Raw genomic sequence first — 22,887 nt, 5'->3', positions numbered from 1 at the left:
ACTCTATGTGTTCTTCCTGAGAAGTGTCGTTTACTCACGAGTCTTAGTTATTACTGCTTCCAAATATTTTCAACTCAGATTTCTCTTCCAAGATCTAGTTCCACAAACTTAAATGTTTACTGAACAACTCTACTCTAATTCATGTCCAAAATTGATCTCATCATCTTTCCCCTCACCCTAATCTTGGGCTTTTTAATATTCCTTTTCTCTGTAATGGAATCACTGTTCTTCCTTTATCCATGATTTCTTCTAGACAGTAATTGATTGTAGTACAATGAATGTTCCAGCATCCTTTTTTTTTTTTTCCAACAACAAAACTCCTCCTCCTCTGTTCCATCCTCTGCACAGGATCCCAAAGATGCAAATATGATCATGGCACCCCTTGCTTAAAACTTTCACTTTCCCAAGATCAAGGGACCCTTTGCCAATACTTGCATTCAGCCAAAGGAAAAAAAAATTGGCTATGTCTCAGAAAACATTTTTTATACTGCTAATGCAGTCCAAAGAAAGCAATATGCCAAATCTCATCAATCTGTTTGCTCATTAATGAATGATTTATTAAATAAACATTTCATGGGTATGCATAAGTATTGTCTTGAAAGTTCATAGCAGGTTTCAATAGTACATTTTTCCGTCTTGGCTCCAACCTAGCCTTTCTAATCTTCCTTTTCTGGGGCTATGCACACTTTCACTAACTTTCCCTTTCCAGATTTATTTCACTTATGTTTGTATCCATCATTGCCTAGGTCAATTCTCATAAGTGTAATTTGAGGTATAGGACTATATAAATTTGACCTTTCCTAATGTGCTGAAATGTATAAAACTCCAAACAGTGAAAATCCAAGAATTATTTACATATAATTTAGGAAAGTTTTCTGCGTCTTAGGTTAATGGTAAATTTATTTCAACAATTATAGCGTTGATAAAAAGAATCGATCTAGTCATCTGAGGATTTTCTCTTATGGCCATATATAATTCACAAAATAAATAAACCTGCACATGGGAAGCAATAATTTCCCCCATATATATAACTGTATAGAATAGTTTATTATAAGTAGTAGTGGAGCATTCCATGTGAGCATACTTAAGACATTAAATATTTAGAAAGTGTAGTACAAAGATTGTATTTCCTTGTTTTGCACAATCACGTGGAGGTGGTGATAACAAGAAGTTACCTTTCATCCTTACAATGACGTGGTGTGGCAAGCAGAAGAGATAACTTTATCCCCACTTTACAACAAGAAGACTGGCTCCAAAACATTAATAGATCTGTTTTACACAGACCGAATCCAGAGTTTTAATTCCTATTTCATATCTTTCCCATTTAACTTGCCTTCGTGAAAGCTCTAAAATATTGTCTTTGATTCATTATGAATTGCTTTGGAGCAAAAACAGATGTTTTGTGCTTTGATGATGTGTTCAGTAGGACATATGATTTAGGTGACTGCAGTGCAAGGAATCTAGAAAACTACACAAATCCAATGTTTGTGTACAAATGGAGATTTTTAGAGTTTTGGACACTGCCACATTTGCAGACCCATATATTCTGAGATTGTTTGTGACTCCTTGTTAAGTTTTTCTCTTAATAGATGGCTGTTGGTGGGGATTTGGAGTAGGGGAGGGGAGGATCCCTCTCTTGCGAGAGAAAACCTGAGACTGACTTGGATATCACTCCCAGTCCTTTAGAGTTTATTTTCTTCGCTACTACTTTTGTAAATGGCCAAACCAGTGTGAACTGAACAGTCTTTACAACTTGGTACACAGACCACTTTTATTGCAGTGTATGTAAAATTTGCTTAGGGATTAAAAAAAAACCTTTCAAACTACACTGTGTAGGAAACCAATGTTTAGTCTTGTTAACATTGGCTATTTCCAAAATATCTACACAAATAATAGTGATATTTTAAGGGCTTAAAACAGTAACTTAACTGATGGACAGAGAGTACATTACATATAAATATAATCTAAAAAGCCATAATACCAAATTGATGTAGTCTTTTCTTTGAATAACTTGTATTCAGCAGGATAGACCAAAGCCAGAGAAGAATCATACATGCATACAACTACTACTTACTCAGTACTAGACACTTTATACTCATTAACTTTCTTCCTTATTACACCCTGAAATCTTTGTTTCTGTTTTCACATATAGGGTCCGGAATTTCAGGGGGGCTGAGTGACTTGCACGGTCGAATAGCTGGGAAGTGGGGGAGCTGGGATTTAAGCCCAAGCGTATTTTGTTCTTAAGTGTGTGTTTTTTTCCCCCAACACAAACATATACATAGGAGTTGTCAATATTTTCCTAATGAAATAGTTTTTTGAACAACACAGGCTTCTAAAGGCCAGAGAGCTGTAGCAGAAGTGGGCAATTTTTATGTCACCCATGTCTTACCTTTTATCTTTGCTTGCCCAAACTTTCAAGCAAAGAGAATGAATCTCAGATAGTTAAAAAAAAGTTGACCATTATTTCAACACTGGGTTACATTCTCTGGTTTTCCACAGCAAGAGTAAAGGATGGTTTCATGGATAATGGCTCCAAAGAAGTAGGCCCAAGTAACTCATTGAATGTGATTGAAATAAAATCTTGGGAATTATGAAATCATTACGGATTACAGAAAACATTTCTTTTAAAAATCGTGAAACTGATTCAACTCTGTAATTGTTGTAGTAATATAAAAACATGCATTCTTAGAGGGAGGCACCTATCATTGCAGAAGTCTTTGAGGTGAAAGTATAAGAGAAGTTATAGAAGCTCTCAAGAACCAAATAACATGACCGAGACCAAGAAATTCAGCTTCCCTGAGGGTAAGTAATACCCTCATAAGGAGTCTTGGAAAGAGTTAAAGGAAATAATGATAAAGATGCACTACTGGATAAATATGTATTTTCTTTTCTATTTAAAAAAATAACTTCAAAAGGCTTTTGATCTATTATGAGGCTATTCAGAAAACTTGGTATCTGTGGAGTAGAAAGTAGACTTTTTCATGGATTAAAACCTAACTGTGAGGTATAAAGCAAAGGGTTGAAATAAATAGCCAGTGCTCCCCATGAGCATAGGCTGTTATTAGGTAGGGTAGGGATCAGTGTGTGGGCCAGAGGTGTTTCCTATGTTGATGAGCAACCTAGCAATGCCAACAAAATATGCTAAGGAATGAAAATTGTTTTAGATGATATAAAGAGAGATTGTGACAAATTCTCTATGGACCTAAGTCTAGATAACTGGGCAACTGGTTGCTAGAAGGGAACATGATATTATCCCTAAATTACGATATTAGATGTTCAATCTTTTAATTTCAGAACAACCAAATACAACAGAATCTTATATGGAGAAATGTATTAGGAATTAGTAAATTTAAGAAAAAGTATTTCAGTAAGAGCACTTTAAAATATGAGACACTAAGAAGATGTATGAGTAATTTATTGAAACTAATTGATATCAGGAATTTATTAAATTATTTTGAGGTCCCATTACACTGAGGTCATAGATGATTCCAGAAGCAGAAAGAAGTGATCACACATTCCTGGCCTAGAGGCCCCAGGAGATACTACTCCCTTACTATATAAAAATAACTTCTGGGTAAAATCAGACAGGGCAGGGCAAAGGAGATTTACTTTTCCAGAAAATAAAAAATTACAAATCCAGCCCCATTCAGATAATTGACACCAGAGCATCCAATGCGCTTCAATGTATTACTGCCTAGAAGAAATAATTTAAGAGAAGGCACTGCAGGTCAACAAAGATGATGTTGCTTGGTTACTCAAAACCATTTGGTAGCATGCTGAGTTGCTCAGCTTTTTAGAAGAGCACTCTTTGCATCCACAGAGGAAAAGGATGGAGAAGACCACTTGAAACCATTTTTAATTGCAAACTCACTTCATCTGAAAACAGGCTTCCCTTTTGCAATGCACAAGCAAGTACGGAAGTCTTTATTAAAATGTAAACTACCAAGATCATAGTAAATGTTGAATTTGATTTGTTCTTCTAAATATTGATCTTGTTGTGGTGGATTTGCTTTGAAGGAATTTGAGCTGGTTTTTTTTTAGGAAGTAGGAAATTCAGAATTTTTAGAGTTCCTGGCCCAGGATTCCTGGGGGCTGCCTGGAGGCAGCACTGTTCAGGGGAGAGTACAGAGCTTTGGCATCAGACTCAGTTCAAATCCTACCTCTGCTGCTCTGTGCTTTTGGAAAAAATTTGCTTAAAATGTCTGAGCTGTGATATCGTATGTCTTCCACAAAAGCAATGGTATTTCTGTTACAGATTTACCGTGAGGATTGAGTAAGGAAATGTTATGTTATGTGCTTAGCACTTAACAGGTTTTTTAACAAATGTTAGCTTATTATTTTGATATTTACAGAACTGCAACTATCTTCTCGTCTGTATTCAGAGTCTCTAAAATATCCTTTTACAATGAGTCACAGAGCTGTGCTAGAGGTGGGAGGGGCTTCAAAAGGGAAATAAGGAGAAGGAGCTAGAAGGGTTGTTGAAACTTGTGGATCAGTTTGAGAATGTAGTCTTATTCTCCAATTAAAAAAGAAGAATTAGGCTCACTTTTTTTTTAATGGATGAAAGTAAAGTGGAACTCAAAATGTTACCTAGGACTACAGAAAATGTTTTTCTTTCTCTTTGTTAGTTCAGACCAGTTGGCTTAATATTTATTCTGTTTGGAGGTATATTTTTCATTTTATGTGCTAAACATTTTGCGAAAAATAGTGATACACTTTATTATTTAATGCATTAACCAATCAGTGGAAGAGGGTGAGATGTGGAAGTTTTGTAGGCAAATACTGTCTAAGTACTATACTTGGCAGCTTAAACATTCACCCATTATTTTTAAAATTCCAGTTTCCACTGAACTTGTACCAAATGCTTCCCAAATTTTGCTGATTAGAATATAAAAAACACATGGCTGTTGTGATCGTCAAGTGCAGATTAGATTAGATTTATTCCCAAATCACAACAATCTTAAACTTAGAATTGTCTGTTTACGTATCTAGACTATTTAAGAAAACAAAAAATTCCAGATCTTTCCATGACCATTAAATGTGTGTTGATTATAGTTTATAAAAAATATTATTCCAATTAGCAGGGGAAAAAACAAGATTTGCCAAATGAGAACTTGATGATTTTTGAACAGATTAAATGCCTGAAAGTTATCAGTTTAGTGACCAGAGTCGATATAATTCATATAAGGGAGGGGACAGGTGACAAGGAGTAATGAGATAGATGAGCTTGTGAGTATGTGTGGCAGTGCAAGGAAATGAGAGAGAGCTGTGGTGAGAACTTTCCATAATTAATGGGAATGGGAACATTAAAGTTTAGGTTTTAAGTGTTATCATTGGAGATGTAACCATTTGGGTTAGGCTATGGGAATAAGTGGTTAGCAAATTTAGAATGAGAAAAATGAACATGAGAAATAATTGCAAAATAAAAAAGAAAGCTACTTTTAAGATTTTAAAAATAGGGCTCCTGGGGGCCGGCCCGGTGGTGTAGCGGTTAAGTTGGCACGCTCCTCTTCGGCAGCCCAGGGTATGCAGGTTCAGATCCTGGGTGTAGACCTACACAAAGCTTGTCAAGCCATGCTGTGGCAGGCGTCCCATATAAAGTAGAGGAAGATGGGCATGGATATTAGCCTAGGGCCAATCTTCCTCAGCAAAAATGACGAGGATTGGCAACAGATGTTAGCTCAGGGCTGATCTTCCTCACAATAATAATAATCATAATAATATGGCTCAGTATATCATTTGGGTTAAGAGAACTATTCCTGAAATAAAACTGTGTGGGTTCAAATCACACAGATCCATCACTTGTTAGGGGTGTCCTAGTGCATATAAGGGGTGTCAGTCAGTACCTCGAACAGAGCAAATACTCTGTAAAGTGTTGTTGTTGATGATGGTGATTGTGATGATCAATATACTGTTCCGTAGAAAATGCGGCCAGCTACTCTCACATTGTGTTAATTAAAATAGAGTAATTTGGTACCATTTTCAAAAGTGTGATCATCACTGAATAGAAAGAACAGGGTAGAATACTAGATAAACTAAGTCAGTGGTATTATTTTTTAATAGCATTAAACCAGAAAGGTCAGGTGCTAGAGAACACAAATTAGTAATCTAATTAAATCACCAGCAAAAGAGACAGATTATGTTAACAGCAGTCAGATTTGTTATTACAGAGCAATTATTAAAGTGAAATATTGAAAGATGCTATGTATCTTTACTAAGTTTTAAACATTTCATTTTACACAGGCAGAAAAGTACAGATTAATCAATTTGATAAGTTAAAAGCTCCTTTATTAAAATATTTATATCATTTGTATAAAGGGAGTAACATTGTTGGGAATCTAAAAAGAATTCTGTGGCATACTGAATTACATTCCTTTATAAAATTATTTGCACAAGTCACTCTCATTGGAGCGGTCTCCAAGTGCCACGTAACCTAATTTGTGAGATTAAATAACAGTTTCTGGATTTGACATTTTGTACATTTCCTTAAATCACTATCAAATGAAATTTCTGTGTGGCACCAAACTATTATTTGGTTACATTTATATTCAAGGAATGTAAATCTTTTATGAAATATCAGAATTTTCGCAGGACTAGTGAAAACTTGCTTTCTTTTTTTTTCCTCACTTGGTTTCTGGCCTTCACAAAGATAGGAAAATCTTTACAGGCTCCTAAATATGTGTTATTACAACTGGACACACCCAGAATTTCACAGACTTTTATACCAGGCCGACCTGGGTTTCATTCCAGGCTCTGTCAGTTTCAAACTTGGTGACCCAGGGCAAGTTACCTTAATGTCTATGAGCCCCAGTCTCCTGATTTGTAAATAAGGCTTAATAATTACCTCCTGATTTTATTGTGAGGATTACATGACTTTTTACACAAATAGCTTATCACAGTGCCTGGCAGAGATATAAACTTAATAAGTTGTCATTGTTTTATTTTTATTTTCATAACTCTTTAAGGACTACAGTCAGTTGGTCAAATTCACTTAGGTATTACTAATATTTATTTGAATAAGACTATTTGATACATTGATGTATGCCTGTGTACAGAATGGTAAAGATTCTTTGATGAATTGTGTATTTTTTGCTAGAAAAGAGAGAAAGAAATGGTTTTATACACACATTTATATGTATTTAACTGGAATTAGTATCTGTTTTTGGTATAAAAGAGCTTTGAATTTAGAGTCTGGAGGCTCTGGAAAGCTTTTATAAAATTCTCATCTTGAGATTCACCTGTTTCAGGGTATAGGGTGTAGATTAGTATTTTGAATAAAAGTGTCGTAGGTGACTTCGATAAGCCTCACTCTCTCCTTAGTTGGGAATCTGTGAAGATGAAAATTCTCCAAGAACTCCCAATTTACTGGGGAAATATACATAGATCATGTAAAAAATGATCACAATACATCATAAGTGCTGAAACGTGTATAAGCTAATTGTTATGGGAGCACAGAAGAGGTGACACTTGCTTTGGATTTTGCTGAAAGAATAAAAATTTAACAGGAGAAGAACAAAAAGACATTCAAAAAGTAAAAGGAATAAGATTGATCAAGGCATAAAGATATGAGAGGTTGCCAAGAGGAAGAAGGTGGGCTTCATGAGTGACATATTGGATGGACATCAATATTGTGATTTATTTGGAAGTTATTCCTGGATTTATAAGTAAGGACTGGGGATAAATTCTTCCTGTCAAGACTAATTTAAGATATAGTTACAAGAAAATGTAATGGTTTTTTGTTGTTGTTGTTGGGGAGAGGGCCCTGAATATTTATTATGATTGTATTGTTTTTAAATAGTTTACCACCAAAGGCCAAAGCTTTCATACATAGCAGCAAAAACAATTAGTAAATGCAATAATAGTGCCTTGGTGTGCACTTCTATTTTCAAGGTTAATTATTTGTTTAATTAAAGCCTTCAGAGTCAACCAGAGATGCTCTTGCCTGGAAGTATTAGATACACATGAGTCTTTTTGGCAGTATAAGAATTGTGTGACAACTTTTTTAATCTCTCAATAAGTTCTGACCTTTTCTCACTTTGAAGACCATATCACGTTTTACCTCTATTTGTATTATTTTCTCTCACAATTGTTGCTTATTTATGCAATTACACCTGCATTTTACGAATGAGGGAATTGAGGCTTAGAAAGGTTAGGTAATATACCTAAGGTCCCATACCTAGAAAGTGGTAGAGCTGTGTACTCAAGCAGTTCTGTATTCTTGAAAGATAGCTCTTGGATATTATGAGAAATTAGATTGGAAAGACCAGGAATTCGAGACAGGGCGTTTGTTGTGGAGGCTATTAAAGCTGTCAGGAAAGAGATGACAGAGGAATAGAGAAACACATGAGAAGGGACATCGTAAAATGAAATCAACAGCACGTGATGACTAGGTGTGGAGAAAGAACAAGGTGTTGAAGGTGATTTCTGAGGTCTCGATTTTTACAGATTTCCCTACAACGGGGAACACAGAAGAAGAATGGAGTTAGAAGCAAATAATGATTTGTGTTTGGGGTTGAGTTTTGCAAACCAGCACATTGATGGCATTTCTGCTCTGTAGCTCCCATAAGAGATCAGAATAAAAATGTGGATTTATTGATGACTTGGACATATTCTTCAGATTTCCTCAAGTGCTTGTTTTTTGCTTTGGTCTCTCACATCAGCTATCCTATGTTGAGGGTTTCTTTTTCCTTACCTTGGCAGAGAAGTGAAAGTATGCTCATGATTTATGTAATGAGCCATTGTCCTTGTAACACATAATCCTATAATGTAGGCTTGGCCAGATATCCAAGTGGTAAAAATCAGAATGAGCCTTTCCTGCTTCCATATTTTATCTGTATTATTGTATTTGTTGTGTGCTGCTGATCAGTGGGAATTAGATCTAAGCTTACTATTGCCTGGACTCGTTGTGTTTTGCCAACCACTGCTCACTAGGATGTAAGTTGTGCTGGAGACTCACCTGATGCTTATCTCTTTGAATGCCAAATTTTGGGTCCTTGTGACATAGGCTATGACTTCAGAGCTGGATGTGGTGTGCTGATTACCTTTCACTCTGATGTCCTCTGCAGAAACTGCCTCTTTGGGAGCCAGGACCTGTGAGGATGACCTTGCTGAGCAGCAGTTGAGAGCAACCACAGGTAACTGCTCTATTCCTTCTCAAAATCTTTTCTGTCCTAAATGAACTACATTTGTTACTCTCACAAGTTATGTAATAAATATATCTCTGGAACTGCTGTAATTAGATCTGATCAGATCACTTTTACAAATAAGTTAAAAGCAAAATCAAATATAGCCAATATTTAGACACATATGTAAAATAACTTCTTAAAGAATAAATAACTCCTGCTGGATAATTTCTCACATCTACATTTATACACTATGAAGTTTTACCTAAATGGTTAGTTTTATACAAAGTATAAGTCAACAATCCAGATATTATTTTTCCTCAATTCAGACAACCTAGTTGGTGGAGTTATTTTTGCCAGATATTATTTTTTCCCAAGTCACACAACCTGGTCAGTGGAGTTATTTTTGGCAATTAATGAGTTGATTGGATTTTGTGCAGCCATGTCAACACATTTACTCGACGCTGTGCTTTGCATGTGTATGTGTGTGTTAAAAAATGACGGCTCTGCTTTCTTAGCTGCATTATATTCAGATAATTTAAGAGGAAATTCACCCACGTTGCTCCAACACACCTCATTATTTCTGCTTATATAAGCATGATCCCAGTTTCCAGATTTATACAATTGGAATAATAATGTGCTACCTTGGAAAAAAATGATTATAAAAAGTCCTTCACATTCATAATGGGGTATTGAAGTACTTAAAAAAAGTTTTGCAAGTAAAAACATTCCTCCAATATAAAGTCAGGACTTTCCTCTTAAAAAATTTTTCAAAATTAAGTTTACCTTCACCTATGCGTGTCTCATGAATGCTTTTTTATTTTATGTTATTTTTCCCTAGAAAACTAGAGAGCATATTTAAGATAAAATAACGTAAACCCGGTTCCCCTCTCCCACCTCACACCGATCAAAAGATTTCATTAATGACCAGATTGGAAGTAATAGGGCAAAAACGAAGACTATGATAAAAACGTCAAAAGAAAGAGAGACCATTCTCTGTCAATAAATTTCTTTGTTGTTTTGTAAACAAAGACACCAAAATCTACATTTTCATCTCAAGCTGTCTGAGAAGCATCATATGTAGATACTTCCACGCCTTCTGGATATTCTCATGGAAATGCTCTACAGAGAAGTCAAATATAACCAATTCCAAATTGAACTTCTCTTTTATGCAAAACCATTTTTTCTGTTTTCTCCATCTCAATTGATGTCGTACCATAGACCTAGTTACCTCAAGTAAGAAAACTAGGACTCATCAATTTCACTCAAAATATTAGTGCCAGGGATTGCTGGGCATAAGTTATGAATAAGACAAACGAGTTTCCCCATTTTTAGACAATATTTCTCTACAAATAAATAAGTTATTTTCAGATCGCAGTAAACGTGATGAAGGAAGTGAAGGAGGTAATGTGCTAGAGCAGAGGTTCTCCAAGTGTGATTCCCTTACAAGCAGCATCCGCACAACTTGGGAACTCGTAAGAATGTGAATTCTTGGGCCCCACTCCACGCTAACTGAATCAGTAACACAGAGGATGGGGCCCGGCAATCTGTGGTTTAACAAGCCCTCTGTGTGATAGCGATTCCCTCTAACGTCTGAGGACCCACCTGTGTGACAGGTGATGTGCTGCTTTAGAAGTGGTGGTCAGAGAAGTCCTCTGAGGAAGTGACAGTGAGCTGAGTCCTACATAATGAAAAGGAGCCAATTAGGCAGAATCTGGGGAAATGCATTCCAGACAGAGGTGGGAAGAAGTTGGTCATATTCCAGGAAGGGCAAGAAGGCTAACGTGGAAAGAGATTAGTGAGTGAGGAGAAGAGCAGCATAAGGTGAGGTCATAAACATAGGCAAAGTCCTGATCATTTCAACCATAGCATGGAGTTGATATGTTATTCTAAGTGAAATAGGAAGCTATGGCAGGGTTCAAACAGGAGAGTGGCTTTATTTTATTCGGATGTATAGAATAAATTGTAGGAAAGCAAAAGCAGATCTTAGTTATGAGACCATTTCAAGATACAGGTAAGCAATTAAGGGTACTGGCAACGGCAATGTAAAGAAGTAGATGGATTTAGTGTATACTAAATATTTTGCAATTAGAATTAATGGGACTTGCTGATGGATTGTATGATTATGAGAGGGAAAGAGAGGAGTCAAGGAGGACTCTTGCTTTTGGTGGATGGTGGTACCATTAACTGAGATGATGGAGACTGGGGAGAAATAGAGTGAGGTGTGTTGAGGGGGGATCAAGAGCTCTGATTTGGGCATATGAGCTTTGATATACCTTCTAGACATCCAAATGGAGATATAAAAATTTAAAGCCATGCATCTGGATGAGATTATCTATGGAGGTCATTATTTTTCCCCAAGTTAAACATTCTTTTTTGTAGATAGAGAAGTAGGTAGAGAAGAGAACAGGGCTTAGGACCAAGGCTGGAGACACTCCAATATTTAGATTATTAATGGAGGAGGCCTCAGAAAAAGGGAATAAGAAGAAATTTTCAGAGAAGTAGGATGAAAATGGCAGTAGTCTTATGGAATGAAATTCAAGAAAGGGAAGTTTTTTAAGGAGAAGGGAGTAACATCTGTTGAGCAAAGAAAGTTAAGTAAGATGTAGACAGAAAAGTGACTGTTGGATTTCACAGCATGGAAGCCATTGGTGGCTTTGAGAAGAGCACTTGGTGTGAAGCCAGTCTGGAGAGGGTTGAATAATGAATGTGATTTAGTAGAAAGAGAAAATGCAAAAAAACTCAAACCAGACCGAAACCAAACCAAATCAAACAAATACTCCTTTTAAGTTTTATTGAAGGAGAATAGAGAAACGGCATTGAGTCTGGACTTCTCCTTTTCTTCTCCCAATTTTGCTTTCTAAATTCAATTCAGTGTTCCAACTAACATGTATTGCCTGCCTACTATATTCCAGGCACTGTTCCCGGTGCTTCTGGCACAAAGAGAAATAAGATATTCTCTATTTTCAGTAGAGGTGTACCAAATAGGGGAAGTAGGTAATTTCCACATATAGGGTAAGTGGTTTGACATCAATGCACAAGGAAAAGAAAAGAAAAAAAAACTTATCTAGAAACACTAATCCTAGCTCAATATTCAGGGAAGACTTTCTAGAGAAAGAAGCAAATAGTAGCAGTAATACAACTAGCATTTTTTAATACTTTTATTTTGTGTTAAGCTCTATGCTGACTGGTTTTTATACATTATCTTATAACAAACTCATGAGGTAGGTATTATTAACTCCATTTTTACAGATGATGAAACTGGTATTTCCCAAGCTGGGCTTGAAGGAAAAGTGGGAGTTATATAGTGGAGAAAAGTTGTTCTAAATAAGACAAGGAACTATAATGGTATGTCTTAATAGGGAGGAAGAGGGCATTAATAACAGTTGCGTGTTTCTACACAGTGGTTCTCAAAATGTGGTCCCTGGGAACTTAGAGGTGCAGATTCTCAGGCTCCCTCTAAAGCTACTGAATCAGAAACTCTAGGGGTAGAGCCCAGCAATCTGTGTTTTAACAAGTCTTCCAGGTGATTCTGATGCCCTAAAGTTTGAGAAGACTATTCTTGAGCATTAAATGCTAGGAAGGATAGGATGTGAAGAAAGGTGAGACTGGAGTGGTAGGCAAGGACCAGGTATCTTAGAGGTATTCTTGCCATGTACAGAAGATTGAGGTTTTTCTTTATATTGAGGTATTTCTTTCAGTGGGAGTCACTGAAAGATTTTAAGTAGGGAAGTCAGATTTAAGTAGATTATATGGAGGATAGATCTGGAGGTGAGAGGGTACTGGACCAGAGACAATGGGAGAATCCAGGCAAGAATTCTTATAAGCTAGGTGTCTTGAAGAGATGCTCAGTATATAAAAATAAAGATGTTTAAGTTACTCTTCTCTGCTTCCTCTTTACATGATTACTCCATGGGCTTAAAAAGTATGCAGTGTTTTCCTTAGAAGACTCAGAGAGTTCCCAAACCCAATTGTATAATAAAGCAATGAGAACTAAGCACAATTGGCTGGTGCTTAGATCAGAGGGATATCACTTAAGTAGATTTGCTTAAAAATTGTACTGTCATTATTATTGCATGTAATATATTGGTGAAGAAACATTGATGAAAATGAAAACGGCTTTAGCATCTTTATAATTTCACAGAATACATTAATAGTGATTTTCCAATCATTTTTATTGTTCAAATGAAACTACTCTAAGCTGGTCTTTCAAAAACTTTGCTTTTAAATATAGTTTATGGGTATGTGTAGAGTAACTTATAAGATTCATTTTAGACATGATAAAAATGCTAAGGGAAGTTAATTGTACCATACTTCTATAATCTAAGACTACAGTATTATTTTGTCTTCTTCCTATTATTTTGAATCATTTTAAAATAAAAATGTATTATCATTTATCTGAAAATTGGGAGGTTCTACTGAAGCCTAATGCACATTTTAAGCTTAAGTACATTCATATCATAAAGTTTAGCTCATGAATAAATACTGTATTTTTTATATTCCATGAGGCAAAAGAATAATTAAAAATACATATACTGTGAATACAACAGAATTATGAAATGCTATAAGACTTTCATTATTATTGCATGTAATATATTGGTAAAGAAGCTTATTGATGAAAATGAAAACGGCTTTAGCATCTTTATTTTGGAATTTTATATACTTTAGTATCTTTATTTTGGAATTTTGTATACTTTAATATCTTTATTTTGGAATTTTATATACCTTAGTATCTTTATTTTAGAATTTTATGTAATGGAATTTTATGTAATTTCCCTCAGTTCTAAGGCATCCCTTCAATACATTTAATGCCATATATATACATGTATATATTTCCTATAAAGCATTTTACATTTTATGGCATTTTACAATTGAGGAAATGTGGTACGAGAATTAGAATATAGCCACTCCTTCCTTTTTTTTTTTTTTTTTTTTTTTTTTAAAGATTTTATTTATTTATTTTCTTTCCCCCCAAAGCCCCAGTAGATAGTTGTATGTCATAGCTGCACATCCTTCTAGTTGCTGTACGTGGGACTCGGCCTCAGCATGGCCGGAGAAGCGGCGCCTCGGTGCGCACCCGGGATCCGAACCCGGGCCACCAGCAGCAGAGCGCAAGCACTTAACCGCCAAGCCACGGGGCCGGCCCAGCCACTCCTTCCTTAACCCCAAATCCAACCTACAATTTTTCTAGAGAAAGTGGTTTCTCCACGTTAATACTCTTGACTCTAAAGTCTATTTGTGAAATGAATGTCAAATTTATTTCAAAAAGTCTCAAGAATGAAAGTGACCTTTTTTCCTGACTTGTATGAAACTTTATGGGGTATATAGGTTACCCTTTGATTGTTTTTTGCCTGATTAAAAATTCTCAAAATTCTATGGCTCCAAAGAGCCTACCTGTAATAAACAGCTTTCACCTTCTAAACCACAAAACAGGTCTGAATTGCTTGAGCATTAGAGCTAATTGCCTGCCTACTTCAAAGGAGGAACCAGAAAAGAGAGGGGGAAAGAAAGTCGCAGAAGCAGAGGCCATGCGGGTAAATCCACCTCTTGAGGTTATGAGTTGTGGCTTGGAAGAGCCGGGTGAAGTTATGGCCTCAGAACTGCTGTTTGCGATTAAGTTGATGGGGAGAGTCTATCCCACAATCTTCCCCTGCTGCTGACACAGAGTCTTTGTTCACATTCAGATTTCTCAAACTGTTGCCAGGGTCAGGCTGAGGTCAGACACCACAGTGATGTATAGAAGAACATGTCTGGGAATTTCTCTCACACTTACAACACATCCTAGAAAATGAAGAAGACCCTGCAAAACTGTCTGAGGAGACCCAGATTATACTGTAGTTTTTCTTTGAGTACCTTCATAATTTTCGTTTTCTTCTCCTGACACACAATGTTTTATTAATGTGAGTTGCGATAGCCCTTACAATTTTATGTCGCCTCAAGATAAGGACACTCAGTAGTACTCTGACACTTCATTTTCCAGCCCTGGGGGAAAGGTCCAGTAAATCTACTCAAAGAAGGCTCACATCCTTCCTCGGGATGAGTTGAAGAGTAATTGCCGTGGGCTGTTGTAGGTCGCGAGCCTGACACTGGATGTCGCGTCACGTGTGTGGACTTGGCAGGGACACAGCCCAATCCAGTCATGATCTCAGCCTTCCAAACCGAGCAAGGCCGCTGTCCCCACTCAGGCTGTCCCCATTCTGGGAGGAGGGAGCCTCTGTTTGATCAGTAATTATCACTGATGGGTGAAAGCAGGCTAGAGCCATCAGAAGTGTGGGTTCTCTCTTCTTAAAGTAAAATTTCCATGTGTATTTGCCTGAAAGGAGAGCTTCCCCTGAACCCCCAGATGACAGACCCTCACAAGGACCTCCCCTCTGCTTTTGTGCAGTGGCAAAGTGCAAATATGGAAGAAATGGATTTGGATGGTGCCTTGGAGGACTCACAGTTGAAACAAACTCTTAATTCGAATGTATTAAATGTCCTTGTTTTCCCCTTAGCTTTTGGGAGTTTCCCCCCGTTGAGCCCAAAACTGCCCCCTTCTGTTGTTTTCTACTTCCGTGGTTGCAGAGCATGGCTGATGAGTGAGCCACTAAATAGCAATTTTTTTTTTGTGCTCAGCTGCTACATATGACAGTGGATATTTCATTCTTCTGTCAGAACGTTATTAATAAAACATGGGGTGTGGAGAGGGCCACGATTTCCCCTTTCAATCACTATAGCATTTGCAATGAAAATTTTATGCAGTGTGTAATTTCCAGTTAATGCTTGACACTTAAAATGTCCGTGGCAGCGTTTTGTATGGTTATTGAAGGGTTAATTGTATCATGTTCTCTGCATAAAAGCTCTGCTTATCAAAAGCAAATAGAAGAGTGTATGCAAATGTGTGCCGATGACCTTTTGCCTTTCCAGGGTTAATTTCTATGGTCATTAAAGATTTTATGAAATTGAGCAGCCTGGTGCTTCAAATCCCATTTTACCTTCTTCTCCTAATTTATGTAATTCCTACCTGAACAGGGGAACATGGTTTTTATTTTTTGTGCTGCAATGAAAACAGCGTGCCATGCTGTGGGGAGTTGTGAGTCTGGTTATCTGGCATTACTCAGATTGCTAAAAATTCATTAAAATGTGACATCAGCACAGTGAGAGACAAATGATCGCAGGATGAAAGAGAACAGTGGGCCTTTCACGGATTAGTGCGACACAGACCCAGCATAGAGGCTAACTGCATAAACAGATTAATCCACCAGCAGCAGCATAGCTAAGATTTACAGAATAATTAAATCGGGTTGAGTTACTATGAGGATTTCCATGTAATCTAGCTGGTGTGAACCCGTGAATGAGGTGTGGGGTGATGTGGTTGTCATAGAAGTACACCTTCTTATGTCCTTTGCCCTGTATAGCTCCCCCTATAGAAAAAAAAAATCCCAACCTTAACTGAAGTTTTGAGACCTTACTCTGGCAAATTCCAAGGAATTCCTCTGGGGTGTGGGGACTAAAGGCAGGAAGAACACCTGACTTATATTTAACCCATCGTTATCACATTATTTCACTAAGAAATTTCTCCAAGAATTTGTTTTGTTCTGCCATCTATCCAAGTCCGTGGTACAGTGGGTCCATGTTGTTTCGAAGGTTCTGCTATTGAAAGGACAGAATTGCCTGACTCCCCCCGCTTTTTTTTTTTTTGTGAGGAAGATCAGCCCTGAGCTAACATCCGTGCTAATCCTCCTCTTTTTGCTGAGGAAGACTGGCTCTGAGCTAACATCTATTGCCAATCCTCCTCCTATTTTTTTTCCCCAAAGCCCCAGTAGATAGTTGTATGTCATAGTTGCACATCCTTCTAGTTGCTGTATGTGGGACGCGACCTCAGCATGGCCGGACAAGCGGTGCGTCGGTGCGCGTCTGGCATCTGAACCCGGGCCTCTAGTAGCTGCTGACTCCCATTTTTAAAGCTTTTCCAGCTTAATCTATACTTAAAATGATTTGTTTTAATTTAGTAGAGGCACATTTTCTCAATAGATATAAAAGAAGTTGCTTTAGATAAAAATCTGCATTGGAGGGGCCGGCCCGGTGGCGCAAGCTGTTAAGTGCGCTAGCTCTGCTGCCGCGGCCTGGAGTTCGCCGGTTCGGATCCCGGGTGCGCACTGATGCACCATGCTGTGGTGGTGTCGCATATAAAGTGGAGGAAGATGGGCATGGATGTTAGCCCAGGGCCAGTCTTCCTCAGCAAAAAAAAAAGGGGAGGATTGGCAGATGTTAGCTCAGGGCCGATCTTCCTCACACACACAAAAAAATCTGCATTGGAATAATCAGCAGGTTCTAATACAGACTTTTGAATAAGTTTATGTCCCTTTTTGAGAATGAACGTCTGCAGATGATTCATAAAAATGTTTTTAAATGGCCCTGTAGTTTATTGTAGTGTGCATTTTTCCGGGGTTTTCAATCCTACTGACTGGTCTGCCTCTTTTAACAGAAGAACAAAATGAGGAGACAGAAGAAGTTATTAAACCTACAGCAGTGGCTGAAGATGATGAGAAAGACACGAGTGAGAGAGACAATAGTGACGGCAAAAACTCTAATAAAGACTCTGGTAAGATTCTGGGATCTTTCGCCTTTCCTTCCCCCACCCCCATTCCCTGCAAACAGCCCTTCCTTCACCCTCCTCCCAAGCTTATTAAAAGCTTTTATTCATTTTAAACTGTCTGAACAGCCCCACTACTATTCATTGCATGTGCATTTTGCATGTGATTTCTATCAGTAGCCTCCCATTGACCTATTTTTAATCATAACCATCTGACAGAATAGATGTGGATAAGTTGAAGAATATTACAGGACGACCAGCGAGATTATTTTTTAATCAAATCAGTTTGTGTGCTTGTAATTTTTTAAGCGCCTTTCATTAATCTTAGCTATACTTGTGATTCCTCTGATGGCATATTAATTTTTCATAAGCACAGGATTAGATATCACTTGAATTTTTTCATTCAATCACATGCACCCCCCCCAAACCACGTAACCCTAAAAATAAATGTTATTTTTCCTTGCTTTTTTACAACTTATACTCAGGAATTTGCCCTTTTTAAGGGCATCTATTTGAGGCATTTCAAACGAAATCCAGTGAAAAAGTTTACAGATGATTCAGCCTAAGAAAGAGGAAATATCATTGAAAAGGGATTAGGTGCTGGATAATTTTGATCTTCTAGAATAGACAAATCCCAGTAATGAAAGCTACTGTCTTTGAAAACAAACCTTTGTGTCATGACATTTACTTGTGCACAAACAAACCCTAGGCCAGCATCTGGTGTGGATACCTAAGGCTTTTTCTGTGTTTGATTTGGCAAATATATGACTTCGTCCATGCTTTGTATGTATGAGATGGAAATCTATGGTCGCAATGAATATTACATCGGCTACTTTTGCTGCACGCTATACCTAGTTTTATTATGTTGGACTTATTGAAGCAGAAGAAGTGTTGAAATGGGTTCAAGCCTATTAGTTTCAGGTAGTCATCTATCTTTTCCTTGAAGTCCAGTGACAGCCGCATATAAAGAAGCTTGTTTTCACTATGAAGACATTGGGTTGTGCAAAAAATATCATTTTTATGTGCAAGTTGATTTAAACGTGAATTATCCCATATTTGTCAGTCAGTCTTTGCATATCTAAGATTTGCATTCCCTTCAAAAATTCTGTGAAGGGCCTCACTGCTCCCCACCCGACACCGTTCAATGCTAAATTTCTCTCAGGAGTTTCTTTCTCAGTGAGAAAGGCGCCATTTCAATTTGCGTCTAGGATATAGTGGCTAACATATGATTCTAATTTGATTTAAACAAAGAGGAGCTAAGGTTGGTATTGAGCCTAAAGCAATGTAAAAAAGATGCCATAGCTGTATATTAGGAAGCTGGTTCCTGGGGTTACTGACAAGGGATTTGATGTACCTTGTGATCAGTTAAGGTGAAGGGTAGTGCCATGTAAACCTTGTTTGAAAAGAATGGGAAATAGCAAGGTAGTCAGTTGATTCCCTCTCTAGGATGGACCTCAGCAAGGCTAGCTGTTTGACCACTTCACGGAGGGCAGGATTCTGTCTGCATTCAGGGGCATCTTTCTCACCGTCGTCCCAAAAGAGACTGCAGAGTATATTCCCCATTCTTCAGAAGATGTGTAATACACGCAGATAGCACCGTAGTGTTCATTGAGTGCTCACGTAATACTTAGGTATATGACATTATGCTTGGTTTTAAATATCTAATGCCTTGTAAAGGATGGATTCTGGGAATCTCTTGGAAATGGCTCCAATCTTACCATTGAGGGAAGAATCTTCTTTGGACCATACCCCGGATGCAGGGGCTCTGTCTCCATCAGCACCGTTTACTGCTCTGCATAAATAATGGCCTCGATCACTCCCTAATGGCCTGATGAGTTATTGTCCTTTCTTGGGTGCCTAATTGTATCCTCTAGACAGGACTCGGGCATATGAGAGGATACAGAGCATTGCATAATGGTAGCGGTTTAAAACAAATTTTTATCCCTGCAGAAATGCCTCCCCAGGTATATCTATAGGGATAAAAATGGGCTTTAAGTACCAACTAAAAGCAATTACTGAGATGCAAATATTTAGCCTTGAAACCTCCCAGACTCCAAGAGAGCTCTTGCTATTGACAACCAACGTGAACTTTTAACAAAGTTTTCTGCTTTCTAAATTGAATCTGATTAGGTGAAAAAATTATTACATGACATTTTTCCTTGTAAATATTTCTAATGATTGCATAACCGCTTATGTATATATTGTTTTTTCCGTATGTCAGTTATAAACGTCAGAAATACCAGCAAACATAAATTAATCACTGTCTTAATGTGTTAGATGGGAAAACAGTATGACCCCACTTTCACACAGAATTTTTGAGGCAGGAAGGAATTAGCACATGTTAGGAAGACTGTGTTTGTGTAAGCTGTTGGGCTGTGTGGCTGACATTAATCTCTAGGTCTAGAGCTTTCAAAATGAGACTTAGCAATACGCAAGTTATATTTGTTGAATATTCATTCGTAATAGAAAAGCTTCCTAATGCCTCATTTATATTGTCATTTAAATCTAGTGCCACTTTAGATTAATTATAATCCAAATTATAGCTCTGCGTAGTACAAGAATTAATATAGAGTTTATCCAGATTAATACATTTGCATTGAAAATGTAATATGTCTCTGCCATGGCTAAGGGGACCACTTTTTAATAAGGGAGTAAACATGAGGAAAGATGGAAATTAACCTTCATCATTGCAATTAAAATTATCCTTTCATTCTAGTCTCATTAGGAAGAATACTGTACTGGTAATTATAATTTAGAATTATTTAGAGTTGAATAGCATCTTCTGTTATATCCCAGTTTTATAGTACTCAAACTTTATCAAGTACATTGATTCATAAATAACAATTCAGTGTTTGTTTTATTGTTTTTTCAAGACTTGTTTTGACTGCATATGTTATTGGATTTTCCTCACTTGTTATGAGCATAAACCATTTTACAACCTTCTGTATTTTAGGGATTGAAAATTATTAAGTAGGCGGCATCTGAATGGAAATGAATTATGTCATTTTTATATTAGCAATCTCATGCAAGTTAAATAATCCCATAACTGACAGATAATCATTGGCTCATCTCTTTGGCAGTGCTTGTTTGTAATTAAACTTCATTTTTTAGCTAAAATGCATGAAAGTGATGTTGTTTTTTGAGAATATTGTGATGTCCTTAATAACACAAAAGGAATTATGACCTCATTTCAAAATTTTTTCTAGGGTAACAAACAGGGTTTATTTCAAGTGAAGTTGCAGACATAAACTATGATTAATCACAAAAGTTAATTAAAACCTTCCTAAAATTGATTGGCCCTTACTCAATACAAGATATTTCTAGAATAAGACAATTCAGAAAAAGCCCCCAGAGGTGATTCCCATTAATTTACCAGGGAGGCCAGAATACCTGAGACAGCACCCCTTTGAGTAGAAAAGGCATGTGTGCATAAAATGTCACTTCCATCATCTTTGCAAATAATCCTGATGACTTGCCTATCCTCAAGAGTCTTTTGTTTTGTCATTTGTTATTACATCTCAGCATTCTCTACTTCTTCTTATCAATGGCATGCATTTCTTGGGTGCCTAGCTATAGTTGGGAGATCTAGCCTTTATTTATAACTTCTTTTTAATTTAAAATAAAATGGTCTTTAGGAAGCTCATAGCTTACATTAAGATCATGGTTTAATTAACTAAGTTAATTAGCTAAAAAGTATTGAAGTTGACACATACATTGGGTGCAAGACTGTAGCCAACAGTTATTGCAATGGCTATGAAATAATGATCCTGAAACTTAACTCTTACTTTCTTGGTGCAGCATGGAATGTCACTAAGTTCAAAAGCAGTTATATTGTTGATGAATGTTAATAAGCATAAAAATAAGAACATGGATTAATTATACCAAATATGTACACCAATGTATAGTGCAGTCTTAGTAAAATATTTCAGACGTTGTAATCAACCTAATTTGATCCTTTTATAGTACTGATATTAAAATATATAATGCTTATGAAAATAAGGTCATAGCTCTACATTTCATAGATTCAGAAGTTCCTGGAAGGTTTATTTCTTTTCTGATGTTCCATAAGGCCTGCAAGCAACAAGAATCATGGAAATTCTCTTTTAACTTGTATGTGACAGTCTTTGATAGCACAGAGAATTAGACCAATTTATTATTTGGTCATATCCAATTCTTCCATGTACACGAAAGAGTGATAAGGAAATATGACATAGTATTATTCTCTTAAGTGAGCATATTCTTACTCATTAATGGGGAACTTTTTAAGGAAAATCTTCCTGTCTAACAGGTGAAAGTAAGTGATATGCATTTGCTGATTTAAATGACAACCATTTTATACAACTTGATCTGACACCTTAAGCAGTAAATTTTATTTGCAAGTACTATATATCATAGTGTTTTCTTAACTGTTTATTGTTAACACTTTTAATAGCACAAGTATACTCTGCTTTGAGAAAGAAAAACATATTTTTTGATACCAGAATTAATTATGAAATAAAAATTTCTATTTTTGGCATATCTTTGGATATCAAATACTTGGATATTGTTTAGTCAATGTAATGAAACTTTTCAGTCTATCTCAAATTTAAGTTCTCTCAAATACAAATATGATAAATTATTTTTTCAAATATCTAGAAAGAATCTAATTTTCTCCAAGGCATATACATGCATATATATGTATATATATATATTCACATATATATATATGAGACCAAATGTACCAATTCAAATAAAATCTAGTATTTGTAAATCTAGAAATCATTATCAGTGTGATTTGTTGAGTATGCACCACTAATTTTATACCTACCACGAACCCCAAGGGAATAAAATTACTGTCATTATGTCATTTAAATTCTATTTTAATTCTGGTCTCCTCAGAGTCACTCTTATTTTTAAATTTCTTTCTGAATTTAAAATTCTTGAAATTATTTATATGGTATAAAACATCTATATCCAGGATAAAAAAAGAATGTATTTTTTGGTTCACTTTTACTTTGTTTCCATAACATCCTTGACCTTATTTTTAAATTAAAACTGGGTTATTTTGCAATCACGTGCAATTTGTTCATTTATATGAACCGTATGTGGATTGAAAGAAAAATCAAGATAAATCTTCATGCACAGCATACAATCAGATTACGCCTAGACTCTATATTTATGCAGGGTCTGATAGCAATCAATGGTTTA

The 22,887-nt window shown here is 36.5% G+C and overlaps 1 protein-coding gene across 1 annotated transcript in view; it reads left to right on the top strand.

The window, feature by feature from the left end:
• The window catches only part of ZFHX4 (zinc finger homeobox 4), a 178,690-nt gene that overhangs the window by 137,858 nt on the left and 17,945 nt on the right, over positions 1-22,887 (top strand). The window contains exons 5-6 of the mRNA XM_004427129.3: positions 9,069-9,137; positions 17,593-17,709. Of these exons, the coding sequence (XP_004427186.2) occupies positions 9,069-9,137; positions 17,593-17,709 (186 nt within the window). The remainder of the gene's footprint in view (positions 1-9,068; positions 9,138-17,592; positions 17,710-22,887) is intronic.

Source organism: Ceratotherium simum, chromosome 31, assembly GCF_057802395.1.
Source record: "Ceratotherium simum simum isolate JZ-2026a chromosome 31, ASM5780239v1, whole genome shotgun sequence".
Taxonomy (NCBI): domain Eukaryota; kingdom Metazoa; phylum Chordata; class Mammalia; order Perissodactyla; family Rhinocerotidae; genus Ceratotherium; species Ceratotherium simum.
Note: the sequence above shows the minus strand (reverse complement) of the source record. Positions and strands in the feature narration are given on the sequence as shown.